The sequence below is a fragment of the Poecilia formosa genome, unplaced genomic scaffold, assembly GCF_000485575.1.
Source record: "Poecilia formosa unplaced genomic scaffold, Poecilia_formosa-5.1.2 Scaffold106, whole genome shotgun sequence".
NCBI lineage: Eukaryota > Metazoa > Chordata > Actinopteri > Cyprinodontiformes > Poeciliidae > Poecilia > Poecilia formosa.
The window spans coordinates 180982-204652 of NW_006800045.1; the positions used below are offsets into that span (position 1 = coordinate 180982).

The following is a 23671-nucleotide window of genomic DNA, read 5'->3' on the forward strand; positions in this document are numbered from 1 at the left end:
ACAAACCTTTGTATATAAAAAAATAAAACATTATGCAGCTGAAATCAAAAATAGGAGAACCTCAAAAGTCCGGTCTCTTCAAGGCTTTAGAAATATCCTGTTACATTAAAAAAAAAAATAAAAAAAAGTCTTTATCCAGTTGAAAATGCTCCATTTAAGTAAAATCACCTTTCAGACCAACATTTGAAGGAGACTCTGTCCACATCTCATTTACGGCCATCCATCCCTGATTTGCTCTCCTGATGATTGCTTCAGAGACAAGCAATAACGTTAGAAACATCAACAGATAAATCATATTTTGTCTTCATCTCTCTGTCAAACACAGAGAGCTCAGCGTAAGCTCTTCTCAGCATGCAGGTTCTCCATGTTAATCCCCCCACCCCTCTTTGTGACATGACGTTACAACCCCTCTGACTCCGAGGCGTTTTTAAAGCTCGTATACAAAGTGCTGACAAGCGTCACTTCCTCATGCATCAGATCCTTACCGGCAGAGAGCGGCGGTGGACGCAGGAGCTTCACCAGCCTCTTGGGGAACTCCCCGCAGAACAGGAGGTAGATGCAGGGATTGGCACAGCTGTTCAGGCTGGCCAGCAGCATCAGGATGGTGAAAATCGCAGCTGGAGGAACAGAGCTAAAAACATTTAATGTGTTTGCACTGAAATCTGATGAAAATGTGAAAGAGTCATAGCTTCCTGTATTAATTTACTCAAAAAACAAACTAAGCTCACAGGCCTGCCGGGCCCCAGAGGATGTTTGACCTCTGACACAGAGAATAGACGCCACAAATTTACATTCATCATTAAATTTAAAGAAAAATTTACAGAATTTTTAATAATTCAAAATTTGTAATGGTATTTCATGTTCAATTTGAAAGAAAAAAACAACTAATGATTGCAGAGATAAAATTATTTATCTTTCCATTTTATCAACAGCAAAGTAATTGGGTAAATTAAGTACAAAAGCAGACTATATTACACCTACGGCTGAGCAATATTTGTTAAAATACACAAGTGAAATCAGCTGATAAAACTGTGCTTTCTATATCCATGCAAAAGGAATGTCTTATGTCTTTATGTAAAAAGGTTACAGGAACACATGTGATAATGTGAACTATCTTGTCCAGTTAATATTGTTGCATAAATATGTTCCTCAGATCTGTTTATGCTGTTTTTGTTTGTTTTCTGGATGGATTATTAATAATGTAGCTGTAAACTAAACAATACATAAACTTCCCTGCTCTATTAAGTCTGCATTGAAATACAGGAGTCTGGACTTTATTCTCTTACAAATAATGAGAATGTAAGTTTTATGAACAGATAAAAGTGTTACAAATTCAATGTGCAATAAGTTAAATAAACATAAGTAACAGAATAATTTAATGTAAAAATGAATGTATAAATTGTTGTTCAGTATATGTTAAAAGCATATATGTTTACTTAGGAATCTAATTTATTGTTCTGTAGTTCTTTGTTGCAACAAAAGATGAAATCATTTATTTGTTAAGCTTTCTCAGTCAGTCGGTCAGTTTAAGTCCAGACTAAAAACGGATTTGTTCTCCCTGACATTCAACACCAATTAAGGACAAAAGCTAAAGGGGGGAAGAAAATCACTGCAGCTGATAATAAGTATTGTTTTGGTTTTTATTCATGTTATTAATTTTAGGTATTTTCTGCCAATTTTATAATTATCTTATTACTTTTTTTTTTTTAAACAAACTTAATTTTATTTTCTGTTTTTTTATAATTTCCTGTGATGTTGTGTTTGTTATGAAGCTCTTTGGTCACCTGAGGTTGTTGTAAATGTGCTAAATAAATAAACTTGGTCAGTTTTGCTATTTCAGAGTTACTGGGTGGGGCTTACAATGGAGAAATTAAGGCGATTGGTCTTCAGTTAAGCAGGTTAACCAATTAGATGTTAGGGTTAATGTACGTCATAGTGGCTTGTTGCATAAGAAAGAAGAAATAATTAAATACATTCAAAAATAGTCAACAGTATAATGAAGTCGAATTTTAATTGAAGATTTTGCTCTGCTTGTGTTTTAATAAATTATTAACACTTTTAAACATTTATTTAGCACATTTATTCAAGTGATCCCATCTATAAATATTAATTTATAGGACTAACTGAGGGGCCAAACTTAATTCAGCTCAAGGCCATATAACCTTAGGTTAGCTATGTCAGTAAATATAAAATAATGAAATAATAATTATTTTAACACACAATGACATCAAATAATTGTCCTATGTCATTATTTATGTATTTGAAAAAGAAGCACACTTTATTTTTTATCATTTTTGTTTTGATATAATGCATTACATACATATAAACGTTAGATTTTTTTTTTATTTAACAATCATTACATTAACTTATTTTATTAGATTAGGGAGAGAATTAATGGCCCAAATCAAATTTCGCTTGGGTCGCATTCAATTTCGGACCGCCTTTGTTGTCTATAAGGAAAAACGTGGCAGTAATTTTGCAGTAACTTACTCTCTTTAGGCGCATTTGCGTCCCAGGCGGACCACAGCTGGACGGTGAAGAAGGGAGCCCAGCAGACGATATACACCAACACAATGACCACTGTCATCTTCAGCGTCTTCACCCTGGCTTTGGACATCCCGGCCACTCCACTGGCTCTTGCGGGCAGCGGCGCCCCGACGCTCACTCCCTGCCTGTGAGTCTTTCTGGACAGGTTGGTCTGAATGGCTCTGCAGATGCGCACCTGGCAAACCACAACCGTGGAAACCGGCAGGATGAAAATGACCAGAGTGGTCCAGGTGATGTAGGTCTGCAGCCCCCAAGGCTGGATGAATTCCGCCCAGCAGTCAAACACACCGGGTGCGACCTCCACTTGGGAGAAGATAAAAACCTGCGGCAAGCTGCCCACGAGAGAAACCCCCCACGCCACGCACACGGGAACGTTCAGTCTTGAGCGCGCCCGCTGAAACTTCACCATCGGGTTGCAGATGGCTTGGTACCTGTCCACCGTCATCACCACGATCATATAGGTGGAGGAAAACATGCCCAGGACCTGCAGGTACTTCACCAGGCGGCACATCACGTCGGGTCCCACGAACCGGTCCGTGATGTCCCACATGAGCTGTGGGCACACCTGGAAAAAGGCGACCACCAGGTCCGCCAGGCACAGGTGGAAGACGAAGACGCGCATCCTGGACATCTGCTTGCGCTGCCGCCAGAGGACCAGCAGCAGGGCGGTGTTGAGGATGGCGGCGGTCACGAAGATCGCACCGAGCAGCGCGATCTCCACCCGGGCCAGACTCTCGTCCCGCGGGACGTCATGCGCATCCACAAAGTCGCTCTCATTTAGCGGACGCATTTTAACTTTAAGCGTCTGGAATAGAAATAGTATATATATACATATATGAAACCTGTTTAATTAAAAGAAAAGTCCTACATATAAAGTTGGCAAAACTCTCGTTTTTTTTATCTAACTTAAATTCTACACGTATCTTCTCCCTGCAAAGCCTTGATCAAACTTCAGCTTCTCCAGCTATAGTCATTTTTGTCCACCAGTATTTTGCAGGAGGTAAAACGCTGCAGAAGTTGAACTCTTGTTTTGGTCTCCTGAGCTGCGCCCCCTGTTTTTATACTGGAGATCAAACTGGGTGGAGCTCACTTCCATTGCTGAAGGTTTGGTTATTAGGTCAGCAGATGATAGATAAGATAAACAGGTTACAGACTGATACATATGAAACCGTTTCCATGAAAACAAACTCAACATGCAGATTTGCTAAATGCCACAATGAGGGAGCAAATGTCTGCCAAATATATCAGTTCCAGTGCTTGTTTTGGATTTTTGATCAAATGGGACAGTTCAACCTAATACTTCTTAAAGTTTTAAGTTCTTACACACAGTCAGTAAGTCAAAAATCAGATATCGACGGGTAAAATGTTCAAACTAATCTGAGAGTTAGCAAAATCTAAGATAAAGCATATGAAATTAATTAACTGATGTGATAACAATAGTATTTGTTAAGGATTATTAGACTTTGTCAGTTCAAAATTGGAATACGGAAAAAAAAAATCAGAAAACTTAATACAATTCCTTGATAAAGAATTACCATACTTTTCCAAATGTGGAAAATGAGAGAAGCCAATTTCATACTTCTCCAGAGTTTTTGAGACTGAGTAGAAATCCTGTAAAGCAAGATTTCAGAGTAAAATAACAGGAAATAAATTCTGTTATTTTGCTAATCTCCAAAATGAACATATTCTATTCATCATGGAGGATGGCAATTATATTAAATGTTTCAGAAAAATAAAATCAGGGAGAAACGTATGTCTCTAGTACTGTTTCACATTGATGACTGCTGCTCAGCAAAAACACACTTTTAACACATTTTAGAAAACGGTAATTTCTAAAGTTCAGTTGCATTGTAATTTATTTTTTTCCCCAAGTGTTCCCTCAAGTATCACATACGACATCTTTGCCATTGGGAAAGTCTTTAGCCATGAAACCTTCACTTTGGACAGCTATTGTGTGTTTTCAGCTCAACAAAAGCTGCCTCACTGAAAATACAAACAAGGCTCAGTACCAGCCTGTTTCCACCTCTAAAATAAACTTTATCGCCTCAAAATTGATCAACTTCTTTGAGCTTATTTTTCCTGTTGAGCTGGTTTGGAAGAGTGTGACTGGCTTTTGTGCTCTTGTGCAAAGGCCCCCCCAGATCAGATGCATCAACAGAGTTCCTCACCACTAAAACTAACAAAAGGACAAAGCTAAGTGTACATCTCTGATTCAAACTTCTAACAGGCGACCATATTAATAAGGTCACCTTTCCTTTAATGCCCCATTATTTCATGAGAGACCTTGTGTCAGCAGCGATCCTACCACCAGTAAGTGTTTCAGGCAAATACGTCACTCCCAATAGCATTGTGGGACGTTCGGTAGTATCATCCACATAACATATTGACGGCGGTCCATATATCAGCAGTCAAGGTCAGAGTCTCCGTCTTCTATGTGAGCTTTGATCTTGGACATCTGGCCCTCGTATCTCTGTATCACCATATCCTTTAGAGTCTGTTTGGATGGAAGAGTATATGTGGGATCCAGCAACGCCACAAACTCCTTGAAGCCACAGTCATCAACAATGGAAAAAGGCTGCGAATCCTTCACTAGCATGTTCACCAGAGCCTCATCTAGCTCTCGCTTCCGGTCCCCTAAGACACAAAAAAGAAGACAAGCAGATAAAACAGAAAAGCCACGACAATGTGAAGCAGAAGCATATTGTAGTTTCTGGGGTTTTTTGGCAATAATGATAAAAGTACGAGAGATTTATGCTACCTTTATTCGCCTTCCCCTGGTTAACCACAGCTCCATGCTTGGCAGTGTAATGCCTAATCATGGAGGAAGTACTTCCGTGATATTTCAACTCAGCTGAACACACCAAACACTGGACCTGTATGAAACATTGAGACATTACTCTAAGGCAGTGTCTCTCGGTTCCGGTCCTCAGGGACCACTGCCCTGCATGTTTTCGGTGTTGCCCTTCTGCTGCACACGTGACTTGAATAAGTGGGTGATTAACAGGCTGCTGCAGCTCTTGATGGCATGCAGAGGAGGTCATGCAATCATTTGGATTAGGTGGTCTGGAACAGAAACGCATTTAAAATATGCATGGCAGTGGTCCCTGAGGTCCGGAATTGACAAACACTGACCAAAGGACAACTCAAGCACATTTGTGGTGCTACTACAACATTACAGCCGTTTCATAACGGCTGTAATGTTGGGGCAGATAGTGCATCCACTAGTAACAGTGTTTTTGGAGCTCCTCAGAGCTCACACATGTTATTTGCATTGGTCATTTTTTATTGCAAAACGTCAAAGTTTATCCTTTTTCTGCTTACCCAATAACTAACGACTTATCTATTTGTCATGTTCCAGTTAAAAGCTAAAGCACAAATGGTAAGGACAAATCATATTTTATTTATGGTAATCCCTTTATGTATTAAAAGTTATTTGTCAGAAATTATTTGAAATAGGTTCTTTCAAAAGCATTCTAACGACTGGTTATGATTGATATTTTGCACTTTCAGTATTTCATGGGTTTTATGTCACTAAATATAATGATATATCCCCTTAACATAGATCTAATATAGACCAAAGATATTGTACTACACTGATAGATACCACTGTGTATGTATATTCCTATGTCCAGAGTTGGGTAGAGTACCCAAAAATTGCACTCAAGTAAGAATAACACTACTTTAACATATCTTCACTCAAGTAAAAGTAAAAAGTAGCCATTCAAGAAATTACTCAAGCAAGAGTAAAAAAGTATTTGGTAATGAGGCTACTCAAGTACTGAGTAACTGATCAAACCATTAGTCATTTAATATTTAAAATTACATCAGACAGACCAAAATGTAAAATTATTTTGTATTTTATAAACCAAAATGGAAATAATTCTTATAAATTACATAATTACAAAATAAGAAAATCGGAATAAACATTTTTCCAAGTCAATTTCTAAACATACAGCATATAAAAAATACTCCTAAATGTGTTTTCTTTCCCAAAAAGTTACTGAAGTAAATGTTACTGAGTAAATGTAATTACCCAACTCTGCCTATATTAACTATCAAAGAGCCAGCACTCCTACCTTATCAGGCTTGACCAATTTAAAGTATTCCCACATATCAGAGCGACCTTTCTTCCTGTGTTGCCCCCCACTGTCACGCAAAGGCAAAGAATCCACAATGGAAGAAGGTTGTGAGTCTTTCACCAGCATCTGCACAAGAGCCTTGTCTACATCTGGCTTCTGATCTACTTAGATAGATAAAGACATACACAAATAAAAAGACAATGAATAAAAGGAAAATGTAAAACAGACCTGTGGTTCATTAACAATAATTAAAACATTCATCCTACCTAGGTTTGCGTTCCCATGGTTAACCGTGGCTCCATGCAGGGTAGAGAAGTGTCTAATCATGGATGAAGTATTCCCATGATACTTCAGCTCACCTAAACACAACGAGCACTGGACCTGTAGAGACACAATTTGTAAATTAAATTGCTGTTTGAGTCTAAAAAGCTGTACCCTAATGGTGATACCAGCCTACATCAATAATAGGCTTGTAGCTCACAATACTTAAGTTAATTTCTGCTAACCACAATCAACACAGAGGTAAATTAGAAGAGGGCATGACTCAAAAATAAGGTAAACAAGGTGCAGATGCATTTTGAATGCTTTACCTGGACGCCAATGCATAATACAACAGCTAAATGGATAAAGTGATGATTTATGCTGTGATTTATTCATCGAGGAGGCAGAAATCTGAGAACCTATCAAACCAGCACCCTAAGGAGAGATTTAAATGTGCAGAGCCCAGCCACTGTAAGTCACCACAGTGACCAGTAAAAAAGGCTTTGATTTTAATTTGCCAGCAATCAGATAGGCATGGTAACTACTGCAGCCGTTTTAACCAGCACAGTTACTGTGATGCACAAAGGCACACATCACCTGCAAACAACTATGTCACTAGAATACGTCTCACTTTTCTGTACATAAGAGAAGCATAGAGTAGAAATACCTTTTATTGTCCCACAGTGGGGAAATTCAATTGCAACAGCAGAATCAAGATATTTGCGCAAAACATCCAAAAGTGTTGTGTGTATATTTACATATATATGAAAGATATGACATTAACAATAACAACACATGTTACTGTACAAGATGACAACGCAAATATACTGTATAGTTATCAAAAACAGAAATATTATACTCAATCCAAGAGGTGTGCAATTGAGTAAGGTGACTATTTTTAAAGCACATCATGCACATGTTTATTTTGGATTAAAAAGAGAGACTGTTTAAAATACAGTATATCAGTGCAAAAGAGCAGATGTGTGATAACACATATCTGTACTGATGGAGCTCTTCAGTTCAGCAACAGCTGTTCCAGTGTGGTTCGGATGCAAACAAACAAACAAACAAAAAGATAATACAACAAGAAGACGACTTATATGGCTCTTTATTGAAGTTTCATAAATAAAGATTTATTTTACAAATCACATGTTCAGTTTTACATATTCTGCTTTTAGTGCAGAATAATCCAGTTAAAGTTTGAGAGGTATAGTTGCAGTTTTGGAGCAGGAGCAGTTCCACTGTGGTCCAGACAGTGATGGAGAAAGTACTCAAAAAATTTACTTAAGTAAAAGTACAAATACACAGACAAAAATGTACTCAAGTAAAGCCACCACATTAACATTTGTACTTAAGTAAAGTAAAAAAGCACTGGCTTTTAAAAATACTTTATTAAAAGTAAAAGTACTTGCTGAATCGCTAATACAATATCATTAAATGAACCGATCTTATTTAATTTTAATACATTAGAAATGTGCCATTTTAATTAACAATGAAGCATTGTGTTTACTCTGTAACACCGTTTAACATAGTTTTTGCAACACCTTAGTCAACACCTCCACATAATAATTCAGCGCACAACTTTTTTCCATCGCAGATGTGTGTCTACTAAAAGTCGGACTAAGTCCCCACCGTCTGTGAAAGCGAAGCGCTGCTGGTTTTGCATGTCGCCATATCTTAAGATTGTCCCTTGGTGGGGTCAGGAGGGTTGCTGGTGCCCATCGTTCCGGGCGAGAGGCGGGGTACAGTTTCTCTGTCGCAGGGCAACAGAGAAACAACCATGCATACACACACTCACACCTAGGGGCAATTTGGAGAGGCCAATGTGGGAGGAAACCGGAGTACCCGGAGAAAACCCACGCATGCACAGGGAGAACATGCAAACTCCATGCAAAAAGACCGAGGCCGAATCCAGAGCCTTCTTGCTGCAAGGCAACAGCTCTACCAACTGCGCCACTGTGCAGCCCAAGATTTATGCAGCGCTATTATATTACTGACGATCAGACAGACATCTTCTCCCGCTCAGAAGCAACCGCTGCGCATGTCTGGAGCTCCGCGTGCGAGTAAAGGTGGAGGCGATGGGTGACAACAGACACGTAAGTCACGTTTTTGCTTGGATTTTACGGCGCCACCTTAAGTCCCTGAACTTCACATTTTAACGGAAAAAAAGCGCAACGCGACTTGGATGTAACGAGTAACGCGACAGTTTAGTAGAAATGTAGTGAAGTAGAAAGTACAGATACTTACTGTAAAATGTAGTGGAGTAAAAGTAGAAAGTACCCATTATTAAATCCACTTAAGTAAAGTACAGATACACGAAAAATGTACTTATGTACAGTAACGAACTACTTGTACTTCGTTACTTACACCACTGGGTCCAGATGCCTAAAAAATGCTGAAATCGCGGTCATTTACCGAAGTTTCACAAATCAGACACGTGGTTTTAGATATTCTGTAATCAGTGCAGAATGATTTAAACCAGGTTTGAAATGTCTTAAATATTTTTGTGTCTAACTAAAGCAGTTCAAAGATGCTCAAGGTCGTGAAAAATTAGGTGGAATCGCCCTTTAGTAATTTTCTCAATGGGAAGCTGTTCCTGTTGCTATATTACTAATAAAAGAGCCAGGACAACACACCTACCTTGTCAGGAGCGATCAATTTAAAGTGTGCCCACATGTCAGAACGACCTCTCTTCCTGGATGACTCCATATTCTCACTCAACAGCAAAAGTGCACTAAAAGATGCTTACAAAATATTAATCGTTTCCAGCTGAGTTCAGGTGTCAGGGCCGCTGTTTGGGGTTTGAAACATTGTATCGAAGCTTCAGAAGCGGACAGCCATAGCATTGTTGTGGTTCTTTCTCTGCGCCACGCACAGCACGCACGAGAGGCACGTTTTGATGGTCGTGATGTCGTACATGGCTTTCTAACCAATCAGAACACTTTTTAGTACTACGTCTCTTCCGGAAGAGAAAACATAAACAGCATAGTGGAGCTAAAGGAGCTAGGTGCGGGTTTTCTTTGCGATTTTTCTGAACTTAGTTGTGTTTTAAGTTTAACTAACAAACTAAACTGCAAAAAGAACAGTTGCCGTTTAACTGTTGGTTTTACTTCGGAAAAAAGGGGCCCGCTCGCGTTAGCTCCTCTTTTGTTAGCCATTCAGCTAATCTTGCTGCACTTTGGAGTCGGTGGTCAGAACTAATGCCTCAGGAGGGAGAGGAATCTCTTCCCCCGGTTCGCTCTCTGAGCAGTGGGATTCCCGTTAATGTTGTCTTCTGTAATCGCACCGGCCGTGTTGTCCGGCCGCTGTGGATAAATTACGAAGGCAAGCCAACGAGTTACGCTGACATGCAGCCATTTTCGGGACGGAGAATGACAACTTATGTCGGTGAGTGAGTGAACGAACTTCCTCAGCTCAGGGTTCACTGAAATCTACCACTTAATCGATTAATCAGTAAGATAATCTGTTTTGAGATGGTGCATATTTCTTTCAGCAATAACAAAAGTGTAATTAGAAAGCTGTTTTTCTCTCTCAATGTCTTGTTTCTTGATTTTAAGTGAAACACATTGTCTAAGTCCACTTATTTTAAGTGCAACAACGGTATACAGCTGGATGAAGGCTGAATCTCATTTCACTTCATGTCTGGTAATGACTTAAATTTCTGTATAACCGCATCTTAGCTTAAATCTTGACAAATATAACCAGAGTAAACCCAAAAAACTATTTTCAAATTGCTTTCTTTAAGGCAAAAAGCGATCCAGCTTAAACTTGCTCTGTGTGGTAAAAGTAAAGTGCCCCACCATGTAGATTAGAGTTAGGGTTATCAACTTCATGATAATATGAAGTTGACAAAATGATCTTGAAATGATGCAACATATCAAACGATATTACTGCAATCTATTAAAAATGAAAAGGCTACAAGACATTTAAAACCAGAGAAAAGTATATGAAGTCATCAAAAATAACAGGTAAAGATGGAAATATTCATCAATGAATCTTAAATAAATGTTGCTTTTATTTATGTAAATGATAGTTGTCCCTTTATCTGTCTTAAAAGACAAGTTTGTTACAATAGAATACACTTTTAATTTAAAAGCACTGACAGGAAATATTGTCCTTTGAAACAGACATTTAGTTTACTTTCTTTTGCAAGGGAAAAATTAAAGTTAATTAAATTAATAACCTAAGTTACATCTGGTTTGTGATGGATTATTGACCTTTTGTGAGCTAACTAAGCATGTGGCTAAGCTTTAAAAAAATTCTCTTTGCAGGAAACCTTAATCATTCCTACAGAAGAACGTGGCTGAGATGGCCCAATTTAGCCTTAGCTTTAATTTGCTTTGCTGAACATGAGTTCCTGCTGGTCTTGGAGCAGCTGCCCTAGATGTTATCATCTGTGCCAGGAAATCTCTCTCCTTCGGAGGCTGTGATCATGTGAGCAGATCTGTAAACATGATACACACGAGTCAGTAGAAAGGTTTCAACACCCAGATCTCCGTTGTTGCAGAGGGAGGAAGATACTGCTTCAGCCAGCTACACAGATGTTTCAGACCTAAAGAGATTCATAAAATTCAGATAACTGGCAGAGGGGAAAATATCTTGTAGTGATGCTCCAGCTGGATGGTCAAATTTTTTTTGTCATAAATGTTATTGTAAAATAATGTGTTATTATGCTGTATTTGTTTTTTTAAGGGCACCCTTGGCTCTTCAGAGATGCAGCCTCAGATGAGCCTTTAAAAGTCAACTGCAAAGAACTGTATGTTCCCAAGCCATCCGGTGATGCAGCCGTTCATGTTAACATCACTTTAACGGGTAAGACTCTTAAAGATATTTAAGATATCTATATACTTTTAAACATGCATTGTGGAATTTATAGAGAAATAAGTTTAGTTGTATTTTTTTTCCCTGGGGCTTTAATGTCTGATTATACAGATTTTATTTTGTTATTTAAACATTGTACCTTTTATATTTTCTTTGACTTTCTAAAAGCTTCTCAGTTGTTTAATTATCAATATTCAATAACTTTAATAATTAATATGCACCAATCAGGCTTTCCTGGTCAATGTCAATTTTTTCTTCTCTATTATGTCTGATATTCTAATTTTGACCAGCTCATTACAGATTTCTAAAATACTTAAAAGCACAACAAAGTGCATATTTTTAATTCATGCATCTATAGACTGCATATGTGTTCATTCTTGACTGATTCTGTCTTATTGATCTATGCACCTGATAATACTGTATAAATAAATCTGGAGTAAAATGCATTAATGTAATAAAAGCAACACTTTTCTTATCATCTGTCTCTCACCAGTTGACAGTCTGAAGGATCGAGCTCTTTACGCTGTGCGACGTCTGGTGCGACCAGAGGACTACAGGAAGCTGGAAATCGCACGATGCCTTCATGAGGACCTGGAAAATCCACCCAACCATCAGAAAGATCTCCAGCGCATTAATCGGCGGGTAGAGCAGCATCTACTGGCAGAAAGCCAGCAAACTGGATGAGTGTTTGTTACATCTGGGCTTCAGCAGAGCAGCGCTCTCTCAAAGACACTAAAGACTGGGTCATCGCTGTTGATTTGCTGTAAAAAAGTGAGGAGACTCACTTTCACTTCCTGTCTTATTTGTGATATTTACCCAGCAAGTTTAGCAAAAATGTCTCCTTCAGGAGGTAATAATAAATTTACCCTTCAATCAGAGGGCTTTGTTATGAATGTGAAAAGCTGTAATAGGACCATAGGTGGGGAGTAATTTCAAAACTTTATTTTTTTTGTACTGATAGCAAAGTATGAGCTTGGATAGAGTATAAATGAATTTTAAAAATTTATATGCAACTTTCGGGAATTCTTACGTTTCCTCTCAGATTAACAACAAAATTTGAGGATTTTTGTTTGAGCTTTTCTCCCTGCTAACGTAACAGCAGAGAAAGCAAAGCTGAATTCATCAAGTCTTTAATTAAACGCTGTAACATGAGCTTTTCTTTGCCTTCCCACCCAGCAGTCTGTTGCCTTGCTCTGAATTTACTTATAGCCACTTTATCTGAACTACTTTCACTGTTTATTTTTTGAGAATTAATAAATTTAATATATATCTGTTCCTGCTTGAAATTATTTTTGAAATGGAGTACAACTGAACCCATTTTGCTCAGCCTTTAAATAACTAAATTAGACAGTTCTGGTCAGAAGCAAAACTTCTTGTTGGCCATGAGTGTCATTAATTTGGGACCATTGATGCATGTATTTTTTTTAAGCAACACAACTTTTTGATTGTGGAGTTTCTCAAGCTAAAATCTTACCATTTGTCCTAACTGTTAAAACACGTCTTAAAAGTTGCAGTGAAATGACATGCTGCCATTTTGAAACTGTTGGTGTAGTCGTTAGGAAATGTCTAACTTTGAGCAGAAACGGACTGACCAAGGGGTTGTTTTTGAAATTTCTTACATCTCGGTGATAGTTTGTCACAGATTGCCAAAACTTTAGGATGGTTCGGTCAAATTTAGAGAAATTCTCCTATATAGAAACTACTTTTATAGTAGACAAATCAGGCTAATGGTGAATCCTATTAAAAACCCATGTACTGTGTTAAAACTAGCAGAATGAGATGTTAGCATTTCTGATAAGTGTTCAAAGATCCCACCTTAATTATGCAAGAAGCTTGTTGGTTTCCGGAAATATAAGAACTTTTCTCAACTCCCAATCATTAATATATATTTATATATGTGCCCAGTGAGAAAATTCACAATCAATTCAGACTTATTTCTTGCTTTTAAAAATCCTTGAAGTTATAAAAACTATTCAAATGAATCACTAAAGCTCAAAACTAATATAAAATTCAGAGCCAAAATGACTACCTCTGACGAGAGCTGCAAAAGGAGCTGCATGATCACAACACATATGTTATATTTTTGTGACAGTTTTAAAAGTAAAAACCAAGCTGATTTATGTTAGAGGATGTTCTGACTCGTACGCCTCGTTTTTACCGCAAACTAGTTTTTATAAATGATTATTTGAAACTGGAGTTCAAACATTGTCCTCCAGTTTTACTTACTGAGATCAAGGAAACATTAAATTTTTTCAAAGAAGTGCTTTTCCAAATTATACAATTGTATGTAAAGAAAAAAAAAGCCACAAAGGTCATGTAATCCATCAGAATAACCTTCTAATTAATCCTAACACAAACATGTTTTACAAGATCTCAGTTAGACTGGCCAACAACGTCCCAGTCGGTGAGGCTTGCCAGTTCCTGAAAGTAGAGCTGGCTCCAGTTTTCTCAGCGGAGGCATCACAGCCAGGCTTGTTGCTAAGTAGTTTGGTAACACAACACAGGCTTGAGCGTGCGAGCCAGGTGCGAGAAATTGTGGAGATCATGCACCCAGAAGAAGGAGAGACGAAAAAACCATGGGTCTTAAAGTCGTTCAGGCAAGAAGCATGAGTCTTCTGTTGCTGAAGAGAGTGTGTCTCACACAGACGGGCAGTATTTTTGTTTGCAGGCATCTGCCATTCATAAATTTTTCTTCTTTTCATCAGTAAATCAGCGAAAGTCGCTGGATGTTTGCAGTCCTACCAGTTATGGTAAAACGGTCGAGGACCTGTGCTTGTACAACACTTCATCAAGTCTGAGGACTCCAAAGCACTTTTTGCTGCAATCAGTCATTCACCCATTCATACAAACATTCACGTGATGATGGTGGTAAGCTACATTGTAGCCACGGCTGCCCTGGGCAGTTTGACAGAAGTGAATCAGCAGTTAATCGCCCCCCATCCCCTCACTATCACCAGCTATTAAAAATATCAAATCGAAAGAGAAATTGAAGTTAATATTAAGTTGTATTCTGTGTAGTAGTATGTAACATTTTCCATTTTAAATAGATTTTTATTTGTCAGTGAAACTCTCAGCTTAACCCCGTGGCCGACTTGACACAGTCTTGGTCTGTCACACACTCTAAAAATCTGGATTAAAATTAATTCCAATTTGTGCTTGAAACTTGAAAAACGCATAAAAGTTTAAGGAATAATTTTGCGATACTGTGTTTTGTTTGTCAGAGGATAAAAATCAGGAACAACACAGTCAGCCTGATGCCTCGTCTTACTGAATCTGCAGCTATGCATCTTGTTTCCTCCACAAAGCGAGGACACGGTAGGTATTACATCAAAGCTGGTGACGCATTCCTACTGTAGTGAATGTTTTCTCCACTACTCCACAGCCCATGTCTTTTTCATTAGATAAACGAAGATTCATCATTTTACCCCAAAACATGCCTTAGGACAGGAATGTTTTCAGCGATCGGGCCAGGAGAAACCTCTGCTACTGGCTCGTTAAGAAGAAGAAGAAGATCTCAACATGTAAGTCTGGATTCAGGCTCTGACTGAAACACAAGAACAATATTTAGCATCTTGGTGCAACCCTCTCAAGCATGTGTGAATGGCAGCAATGAGATCTAGGCATTAAATCTCTTTTTACAGCCACTCCTGTTTCTCAAATAAACTTTTGCGTAACAGTCTGGACATCTGAAGTTTGTTCTCAAAGATAATTGATATTTAAGAAAAGGTTTTCCCTAAATGATTTCTTCTTTTTAAATTTAATGCATTATATCAACGTTTTACATTAAAGAGCCATTATCTTGAGTGAGTGACTTCAATTTAAAAATTTTAGAAACGTGAATACATAAAAACATGTGTTGTAAAAAAATTATGCTGTGACTAAACAAACAAAAAAAATTCTAAACATGTTTCTTTTATTCCTTTATCTAGGTAAACAATGCATCATGGCTTCATACAAACATCCCTGGGAAATACCTGAAATGTAAAAAAAAAAAAGAAAAGCTCACCCTGGCATACATTTTAGTCCTCCTTCCATTTGTTTTATTTCAATTAAGGCCAATGCAGAATAAAACATGTCTGTCAGCTTTAGTTGTGTGTTATAAAGACTGAAAAGTCAGGTTTGACCCACCTTCTAAAAGAAATAAAATGTGAACTTTTCTTTTCGCATGTGTTGTAATAGTCTTTATTTTTTTAAAATACATTTTTCTATAATGATGTGGCTAATAATAAGGAAATAGTTAAACTTTGCAATGTGTGATAGCTACGTCAATTTTTTTGTCTCGCTTCTGCTTGCAGGTCCATGAAGTAAACCCTGGAACAAACAACCATACATATGCATAAACTCATATGGGAAATGCAGATTAGGCACTAGATCTAAGAAGAAAGTTATTTAATGAAAGGAGTCCAGCTGCAATCAATCTGTAAAAATGTAGTTCTGTGAAGCTACCATAAGTACTGGAAAGGTTCATAGCAATGTCAGCTTAAAACAATATGTTGCAGGGTGCTGTTCAGTTCTTCATCTGAAGATGGAAATACTGGAGAAAAATGCAAATCTAACTAAACGTGGCCGTTAATTTAATCTCAGAGGATGTGGTAGGAGAACATTGACAAGAGAAGGAAAGAGGTCCATGGTAACTGAGAAGAAGCTTCAGATTCACTGTTCAGGTAGGAAGTTCTGTCAAAGTAACACTGTTAAGTTCTCCACAAATCTTGGCATTTATAGAAGAGTAAAAAGAAAACCACAATTCCTGATTGACTTAACACGTTTGAAAAATTATCTTACTTTATTTTGCTTGAAAATGATGAAATATCTGCTTTCATGCCTGATACATTTCATCTGAAGTGAAGAATAAATTTTACTTTTAAAGCTGTTTGTATTTTGCTAAAGTACAAGCTGCCCTTTTTTTAGATTGAGGAAAACAGAACAAAGAATGAACAAAGTCTCATGGGCACATGTGTTCTCGCGAGATTTGATTATTTGATTGCATAAGCAGGGTCAAACTAGGCTTTTTAGTAAAAAATTATCTCCGCGTAGGGTTTCGTTTTAAAATATTTTTTTGGAGTAAATACAACATCTAAAGTTTTTCTTTCTTTAACGGAGTTTTCATTTTGGTCTAACTGTGTAGTCCAGATGGCAGCAAACCGATAGGCAATCCGCCAACGTTCGTTGACCTCCCGCCCAGTTTAAATCGTTTCTGTCGCTACAAAAAGGTAATTAAACTCTTCATTTCCAAATGGCGCCAAATTCACAAATTGTATTTTTATCTCTTCATATAAGAGTGCGTAAAAATTAAGTCTTCACCTACAGTAATAATGGGGAAATTCCGGTAGTTTTTGTGCTCGAACCCTTTAATTGCTGATTGTATGAAGCGTTTATGGAAGTTTGCTAAAAAATGAAGGCGCTAATTCGCGATCTAAATCCGCTTTTATTGCTCTGAGGCTTTAACATACAGCTTTAATTTGGCTTCGGATTGTAGGTTTTGATTCGGGAAACGGCTAAAGGGCGATTTCACCTCATTGTCAGTGCATGTATTCAGAACGTACTTGATTTGCTTTAGTTTAAAAGCTACTCGAGCTTTTACAACACTTTCAAAGTATTGTTGTTTCTGAGCTGCACTAGGTCTAATATGGTCCAGATCCTCCCCAACCCCCCAAAAAGCACGAAATATTTCCATTTGTTGATCTTTCTCAAATCAAATAAAAATTTCACAAGTCACAAACCGGGTTTTAAATATTCATATATTCCTGTAGAATAATCTAATCCGATTTGAAGTGTAACTATTGTAGTTTTTACACTACATCAGATTACAGAAGCACATGGTCGCGAAAAATGACGTAGGAGGTGCGGAATATAAATCATGTTAAAATAGTTTTACCAATAAAGTTTTATAAAACATTTTGGGATTTGTAAATCTGGAACATAAATATATAATCTCTAAATGCTTCCAGCTGAAAACCTTCCCACGTAAATGGTGTGTAAGGATATGTGGCATTGTAATTTATTAAATGTGCATGTGTACAAACAAATCTTTTTAGAAAAATGTCTGACTAATAATTAGACGGTAAAATTGTATTTGTATAGGTCCCCTTCTAGGTAGGTTGACAACATAAGGTGGTAAAACTAACACCTATGAGGGATTCTTTATTTAATTTTGCAATTAATGGTCAACAATCACATTGCAGCAAGAAAATTATCAAAGGAGATAATATTTGGTTACTCTTTTTTAAAAAAATGAAAACAAAAGTTCCTCCAATGTACATCCATTTCATTTGAGATTGCTAAAAGTTCCTGAATGTTTTCCAAAGTGTTTATAAGGTGAAATTCAAAGCTCTGTTCCGTTTTGTTTAGGATCGGCTGTACGACATGGACAACGCCAGAAAGAAGGTGTCCTTCAAGTGGATACAGACTGCTGCCACGCTGCCCAGAGAAGCCTGTCAGAGCAACGCTAGCTGTAACACTCCTTCAGACTGCAGTAAGCCAAGCCATGGAGACACGAGTGGTTTCCCCCTCAGTGACTCTCCAGGGTCGGAGCGCCTTGGAGCTCTGAGTCTGGACACGCCCAAAAGAAAAGCGGAGGTGGTTAGTGAAAGTGTGCCATCTGCAGGCAAAGCCAAGCTGAGAAAACTCTCCAGGAAAAATTCAGAGACTTTTAAAGCTATTAAGGTAATTTATTCTCTGTTGTGCTGTACTTGACTTTTAATTGTGATCGTTTGGTTTGTGGATGTTTAGGTTTGTGTTTCTAATAGAGGAGATGAGATTAGTTTAAGTCTGCTTACAAAAACAAAACAAACTAGTTTTATTTTTATTTCGCTCAGAGTCTTCCTTCAGCAGAAATACGCCAGCAAGACGAATCTCCAACAAGTCAACATGTTCTGCCAACTTCACATCATTCGTTCATCTTGAAGAAGAAGGAGAGGACACCGGAGGAGGGGTCAAAGGCTATCTGCCGGATGGCACTGATTGCAGCCATCGGCAAGACGAGAACCAGGCTTGGCTCAACCGGAGTCCCCAGCCCCGCGGCCGAAAGTGGCTCTTTACCCCTGGCATCTGTTCCTGCACAGACTGTAGAGCAAAGCGCTGAGCCTTTTGACAGCAGCGTGGATGGAATCGGCTTCGTGAGGAGTCCTGGCGAGTACGAGGATGCTGGGTCCCTCAGCGAGGGTCACAGCACTCCTGTTCGGGTGTTTGAGGACACACAATCACAAAGTTCCAGCCCAGAGCCAAAAGCATATTCAAGGGTAAGTCTGCTGTTTCCAGGAAACCTGTCTTATCTTTTTGAATAACAAATAACTATGCAGTGGTGTATTATTAACTCAGTTTTTTTTTTATTTTGTAGTTGATTAACGTCACATTGTCAAATTATTTACAACTAGGGCTGAAGGATTAATCAGATTAACTGTGATTAGTTGAGTCCTGCAACAATCGTCAACTAATTTAGTACTTGATTAACTTATCAGGAACTCATGAGTATAAAATGTGATGGATTTTACCTAGCTTGTGAGAATCTCATGAAGAAGTGACACTGGTGTCTTATTTGATTCAGGAACTGGTTTTTGTGGAGACCACCCCCCATGGGGAACTTTTTGCCCCTGAGGATGAGGCTGAAGTTGAAGACAGCTCACCGTCAGTCCCTCAGTTGGAGTTTATTTCGGACTCTGAATTTCCCACGCAACAGAACAGCCTGCAAAATTTGATTGCGTTAACTTCAACGTCTCTGGCTTCTGTTTCACCCTCCATCGAAAACGCTGCAACTGTGCAGACAGCTGCTGACGACACGCAGTCGTATTTATTGCCAGAGAAGAGGACAGTTTATATTTCATTCGAGCAGCCGACGCAACCAGACTTGGAGCCTCTGAATCCTTTCGGAGCTGAACTCCAGAATTTCCCGTCATCCGTCCAGGCCAATTCACCGGATCCATTTTCTTTGCCGCTATGTTCAACTGAAAGAGTACGTAACCTCTCCGTGACCTCTGCAGCGCCACGGAGACAAAGTGACTGTTACTCTTCTATGCGTTTCCCTCCATCCTCCGAATCGGACGGCTCCGCATCCGCCAGAAGGTTATCCTTGGGGGCTGACCCTCTGTGGGCCAATTACCCTGACAGCAACGTCCAGGCTGGCTTCATCGACACGCATTGTCATCTGGACATGCTCTACGGAAAGCTGGGCTTCAGAGGGACGTTCGGTCGCTTCAGGCAGACCTACAGCAGCAGCTTCAGTCCCGAGTTTCAAGGCTGCATTACAGACTTCTGCAACCCGCACATCATGGCGAAGGAGGCCCTGTGGGAAGGTTTGCTTTCTGAGGACATGGTGTGGGGGGCGTTTGGCTGCCACCCGCATTTCGCCAAGGGCTACTCAAACACTCAGGAAAGCAACATACTAATGGCAATGAGGCATCCAAAAGCGGTGGCTTTTGGTGAAATGGGCCTGGATTATTCCCACAAAAACTCTACTGACTCTTCAAGGCAAAAACAAGTAAGCGCCAAGTTAAGTTCTCCGCGGCGAAACAAACGTGATAAATTGTGTAGATTAGCTTCTCTAATGTGCAGAACGACTCTTCTCTGGAAAGGTGTTTGAGCGTCAGCTGCGTTTGGCCGTGGCCATGCAGAAACCTCTGGTGATCCACTGCCGGGACGCGGACGACGACCTGCTGGAGATCATGAAGAAGTGCGTGCCCAGAGATTACAAGATTCACAGGTGAGGGAGCCTCCTTAAATTCGCTCTAGCCATCTATGTTTCAGACGTTATTTTGTTTCTGCGTCTGTTCATCAATTACCATTTAATTCCTTTCCACTTTTTCTTGGCTAATGCTGCTAAAATGGAGAGCACGCCTACCAAAGACGTTCTAAAATGAGGAGAAAGCCGTAGCAGTTTAATCTTGTTTCCAATAATAATAATAAAAAAAAAACAGGATTAGTTTCCACCTCTCCCCTTTCAGTCATGTCAACCTATGTCAGGTGTGGAGATAAGAGGAAACGGTGACAGTCCATCTAACTGGAGAAATATACTAGGAAGCAGGAATCGAATGAATGGCACCTGAAATATTTTTGATCTACCAAAAATTGCATACAGGTTAATTCTACAAATATGTCACCATTACGAATTCAGTTTGTGCAGTGCCGATTTAGCAGAGGACTGAAGTGAAGTAGATGTTTGACTGATGTTTATACTGGGCATGAATTAAAATGCTACACAGAGTGATGCAAGCACAGATGGAAAAAAGATGAAAGAAGCATATGTCACACCTGATGGCATCATCGCAGTATTTACGAGATCACAACATTTTCTGATATACAGTCCAGGAAGTCTTTTATGGTTGCTAAATTCTATGCACTAAATTAGTGCTGTGAGTTGTGATTCTGTTTATTGATCTCTAGTAAATATAGTAGTGAGTATTTACTGATTTCCTGCATGGAAGTTAACAACGGAAGTTTCTGGACTTTTAAATAGTAGAGCTGGGTTGTCCAAACGACCTTCCTGGTAACTATTTCGCTAGATTCCTTTCATCTAGTATTCCTTAAAAATATTAACGTTTGCACATTTCAGCTGTAAAATCTGAAGAGCTGCTCTGAATATGGATGTCTCCACGTGCATTTGATATGAGAAATCTCTTAAACACGCTTGTGTTTTCCAGACACTGTTTCACAAACAGTTATTCTGTGATCGAGCCTTTCCTGACAGAGTTCCCCAACCTGTATGTGGGCTTCACAGCTCTGATCACCTACACCAGGGCCAGGGAAGCCCGAGACGCAGTTCGCCAGATCCCTCTGGACCGTATCGTCCTGGAGACGGATGCACCGTATTTTCTGCCAAGACAGGTATGTCTCTGCCGAGGACTAAGGAGTCTTAAAAAAAATATAAAAAAAGAACATTTATGGTCCGTACTTTCAGAAATTTCTGTTCCCGTGGCCGTGCAGCTTCTCATTTGCAGATTTAGCGTCATGTGAGTTCTTTTTTTTTTTTTTTTCTGTTGTTCCTTACGAGGAGAGAAGGTACACGGCTGTTAAGTGAAGAAATGCTGGACGAAAAACTTTAAGGTTGGAAGAAGATGTTAAGTAAAGCAAAGTTAAACTCTTTGATAGAGCTGGGTCTTCCTGAACTAGGTCTGTGAAAAATACAGGTTAGAATGGTAATTGTAACATTTCTAATGATTTTTGTGACATCGTATTTGAAGAAAATTAAAACAATATGAGCTACTCAAACTATTAAAAACTCAAACGTGGCGTCTCCTCCTTGGAGAGCAAAGCGACAGGCACAGAGTGCTAAAATGATCCGGTTTTTATCTTTGTGTCTATACAAGGCAAGCGTCTTAAGGCTGTTTTTTTTTGTTGTTGTTTTTTTTCCGTCACTACAGGGCCTCAAGCTGACAAATTTAGGAAACTTTTAATTCACACACCTGAAACAAATGGGTAAATTGCCTCCTTGCCAGGCTATAAGGTGTTTGTCGATATGCTATGGTGGATTTCCACACTATTCCCCACAATGCAGAGGTTCTCCTGCACCAGTCGCCCTTCATTTCACCATTACTGTTTTCATCTGCTTGGTTCTCCGTTCCCACAGGTTGGCAAAGGTGTGTGCCGGTTTTCTCACCCAGGAATGGGCATCCATACGCTACATGAGCTGAGCTGGCTGAAGGGGGAAGATGAGGCCACGGTGCTCAGCACCATCCGAAACAACACGGCTCTGCTTTACGGCATTTGATCCTTCCACAGGTCAACACTTAGCAAAAAAACAAAACAAAACAGGAAGAAGAAAAAAAAACAAAAACCGGTATGGTCAATCCTCAATGTGTTCTGCTAATGAAACACCCGGCACTGATTTTTGTTTTAAAGTTATCAATCCAACAAGCTCACATGTTGGAGTTTGAAGAAGCAATTTATTATTATTATTATTTTTAAAAGCGAAATACTCATTTTTGGATCTAGTGAATAATAAATGTTTTAAGAGAAAAAGACAAAAAACACACGAGACGCTGTACGCGCCTCACCTGGTTGTATTTTATGTCATTGTTTACGCGAATTAACTCAAAAGCAGTTTTAAGTTTTATTGTTTTCCATGGTGCCGAATATTATTTGTTCTAATATGTCTGCATGTTTATGTCGTCCGCCTGCTGTGCAGTGTAGTTTGGTTTAATGTGGTGGAGATGCATTAAAAGCCTGTAAGAGTTATTACGTTCTCAGGCGTGTTTTCACTCGAATTAGTCATGAGCCAGCGTGAGGTGAAGCGAGCGTGAGGTGGAGGAAGCACGTTCGGAGTTCAGCATGAGCGAAGATGGAGGCGCCTGTACAGACAGTCCATTAGTCTGTTTTTAAAACCTCCTCTTCGTCATCCCGCACGGTTGTTCCTAAGTGCTTTTTTGTTTTGAACACGATTAGTCCTGTCTGATTCTTCTCAAGGCCGGCTTGCCATTTAAGCGGTGTAATAATGGCAAAGTCTTCTTCTTGTGCATCGGGTTTGAGAAGAGATCTGTTCAAATGCATACGTCCTCCATTTGTTCCTGTTCCTAATAAGAACGGTTTAAAGGGAATGTAGGTCAGAGCACACTTTGCTGAAGGCTTCAGCACGGACGTCGGAGCAGCCTGTGACCAGCCGGTGAATCTGAAACAAAAGTGTTTACCAACGTTGGATCCATAAGAGACATTCATGTTCTTGTCTCTGGTGGCTTTGCCTGACTTTTTATATAAGAAAAAAAAACCTAACAAACAGTGAATAGCAGCACTAAACGTTCAAGATAAAGTGCAGAGTAAAATCCTGGAAGCTGCTCAAATATATTTGGCTAAATGGAGCTCCCCTGAATCAAATTAACGCTAAATAGTCATTCAGCTACTTTTTCCTGGAATAGAGGTACGGGTGTACACAAGATTTTCTGAACTTTTTCTCAGCCTAAAAAGCTACGGTGCTTGGCAAAAATATTCACAGAGCTTTTACTTCCACATTTTTTTACTACATTCCCAAACTTTAACAT

The 23671-nt window shown here is 39.1% G+C and overlaps 3 protein-coding genes across 6 annotated transcripts; 2 read left to right on the top strand and 1 right to left on the bottom strand.

Annotated features, from left to right (window-relative positions):
• Positions 1-124: 124 nt before the first annotated feature.
• LOC103143207 (oxytocin receptor-like) lies at positions 125-9616 on the bottom strand. Of its 2 annotated transcripts, none has more exons than XM_007559652.2 (7): positions 9528-9616; positions 6893-7007; positions 6624-6787; positions 5306-5420; positions 2491-5181; positions 486-617; positions 125-249 (listed from the first exon to the last, which is right to left on the bottom strand). In XM_007559652.2, exons 5-7 carry the CDS (start codon positions 3335-3337, stop codon positions 155-157), a joined length of 1074 nt encoding a protein of 357 aa, XP_007559714.2. In that variant the 5' UTR covers positions 3338-5181; positions 5306-5420; positions 6624-6787; positions 6893-7007; positions 9528-9616; the 3' UTR covers positions 125-154. The 2 variants fall into 2 exon arrangements, with proteins under 2 accessions (XP_007559714.2, XP_007559713.2); XM_007559651.2 differs by having other exon boundaries at positions 6624-6790.
• A 243-nt stretch (positions 9617-9859) lies between these two features.
• Positions 9860-12982, top strand: vhl (von Hippel-Lindau tumor suppressor). The gene is made up of 3 exons (XM_007559653.2): positions 9860-10274; positions 11580-11699; positions 12202-12982. Exons 1-3 carry the CDS (start codon positions 10088-10090, stop codon positions 12390-12392), a joined length of 498 nt encoding a protein of 165 aa, XP_007559715.1. The 5' UTR covers positions 9860-10087; the 3' UTR covers positions 12393-12982.
• A 1147-nt stretch (positions 12983-14129) lies between these two features.
• tatdn2 (TatD DNase domain containing 2) lies at positions 14130-22874 on the top strand. Of its 3 annotated transcripts, XM_007559654.2 has the most exons (9): positions 14130-15229; positions 15638-15689; positions 16004-16372; positions 18057-18371; positions 18524-18946; positions 19252-20181; positions 20276-20403; positions 21341-21524; positions 22267-22874. In XM_007559654.2, the coding sequence occupies exons 4-9, from the start codon at positions 18072-18074 to the stop codon at positions 22405-22407; spliced, it is 2106 nt and encodes a 701-aa protein (XP_007559716.1). In that variant the 5' UTR covers positions 14130-15229; positions 15638-15689; positions 16004-16372; positions 18057-18071; the 3' UTR covers positions 22408-22874. The 3 variants fall into 3 exon arrangements, with proteins under 3 accessions (XP_007559716.1, XP_007559718.1, XP_007559717.1); XM_007559656.2 differs by lacking the exon at positions 14130-15229 and having other exon boundaries at positions 15650-15689; positions 21418-21524; XM_007559655.2 differs by lacking the exons at positions 14130-15229; positions 15638-15689; positions 16004-16372 and adding an exon at positions 16653-16918.
• The last annotated feature ends 797 nt before the right edge of the window (positions 22875-23671 follow it).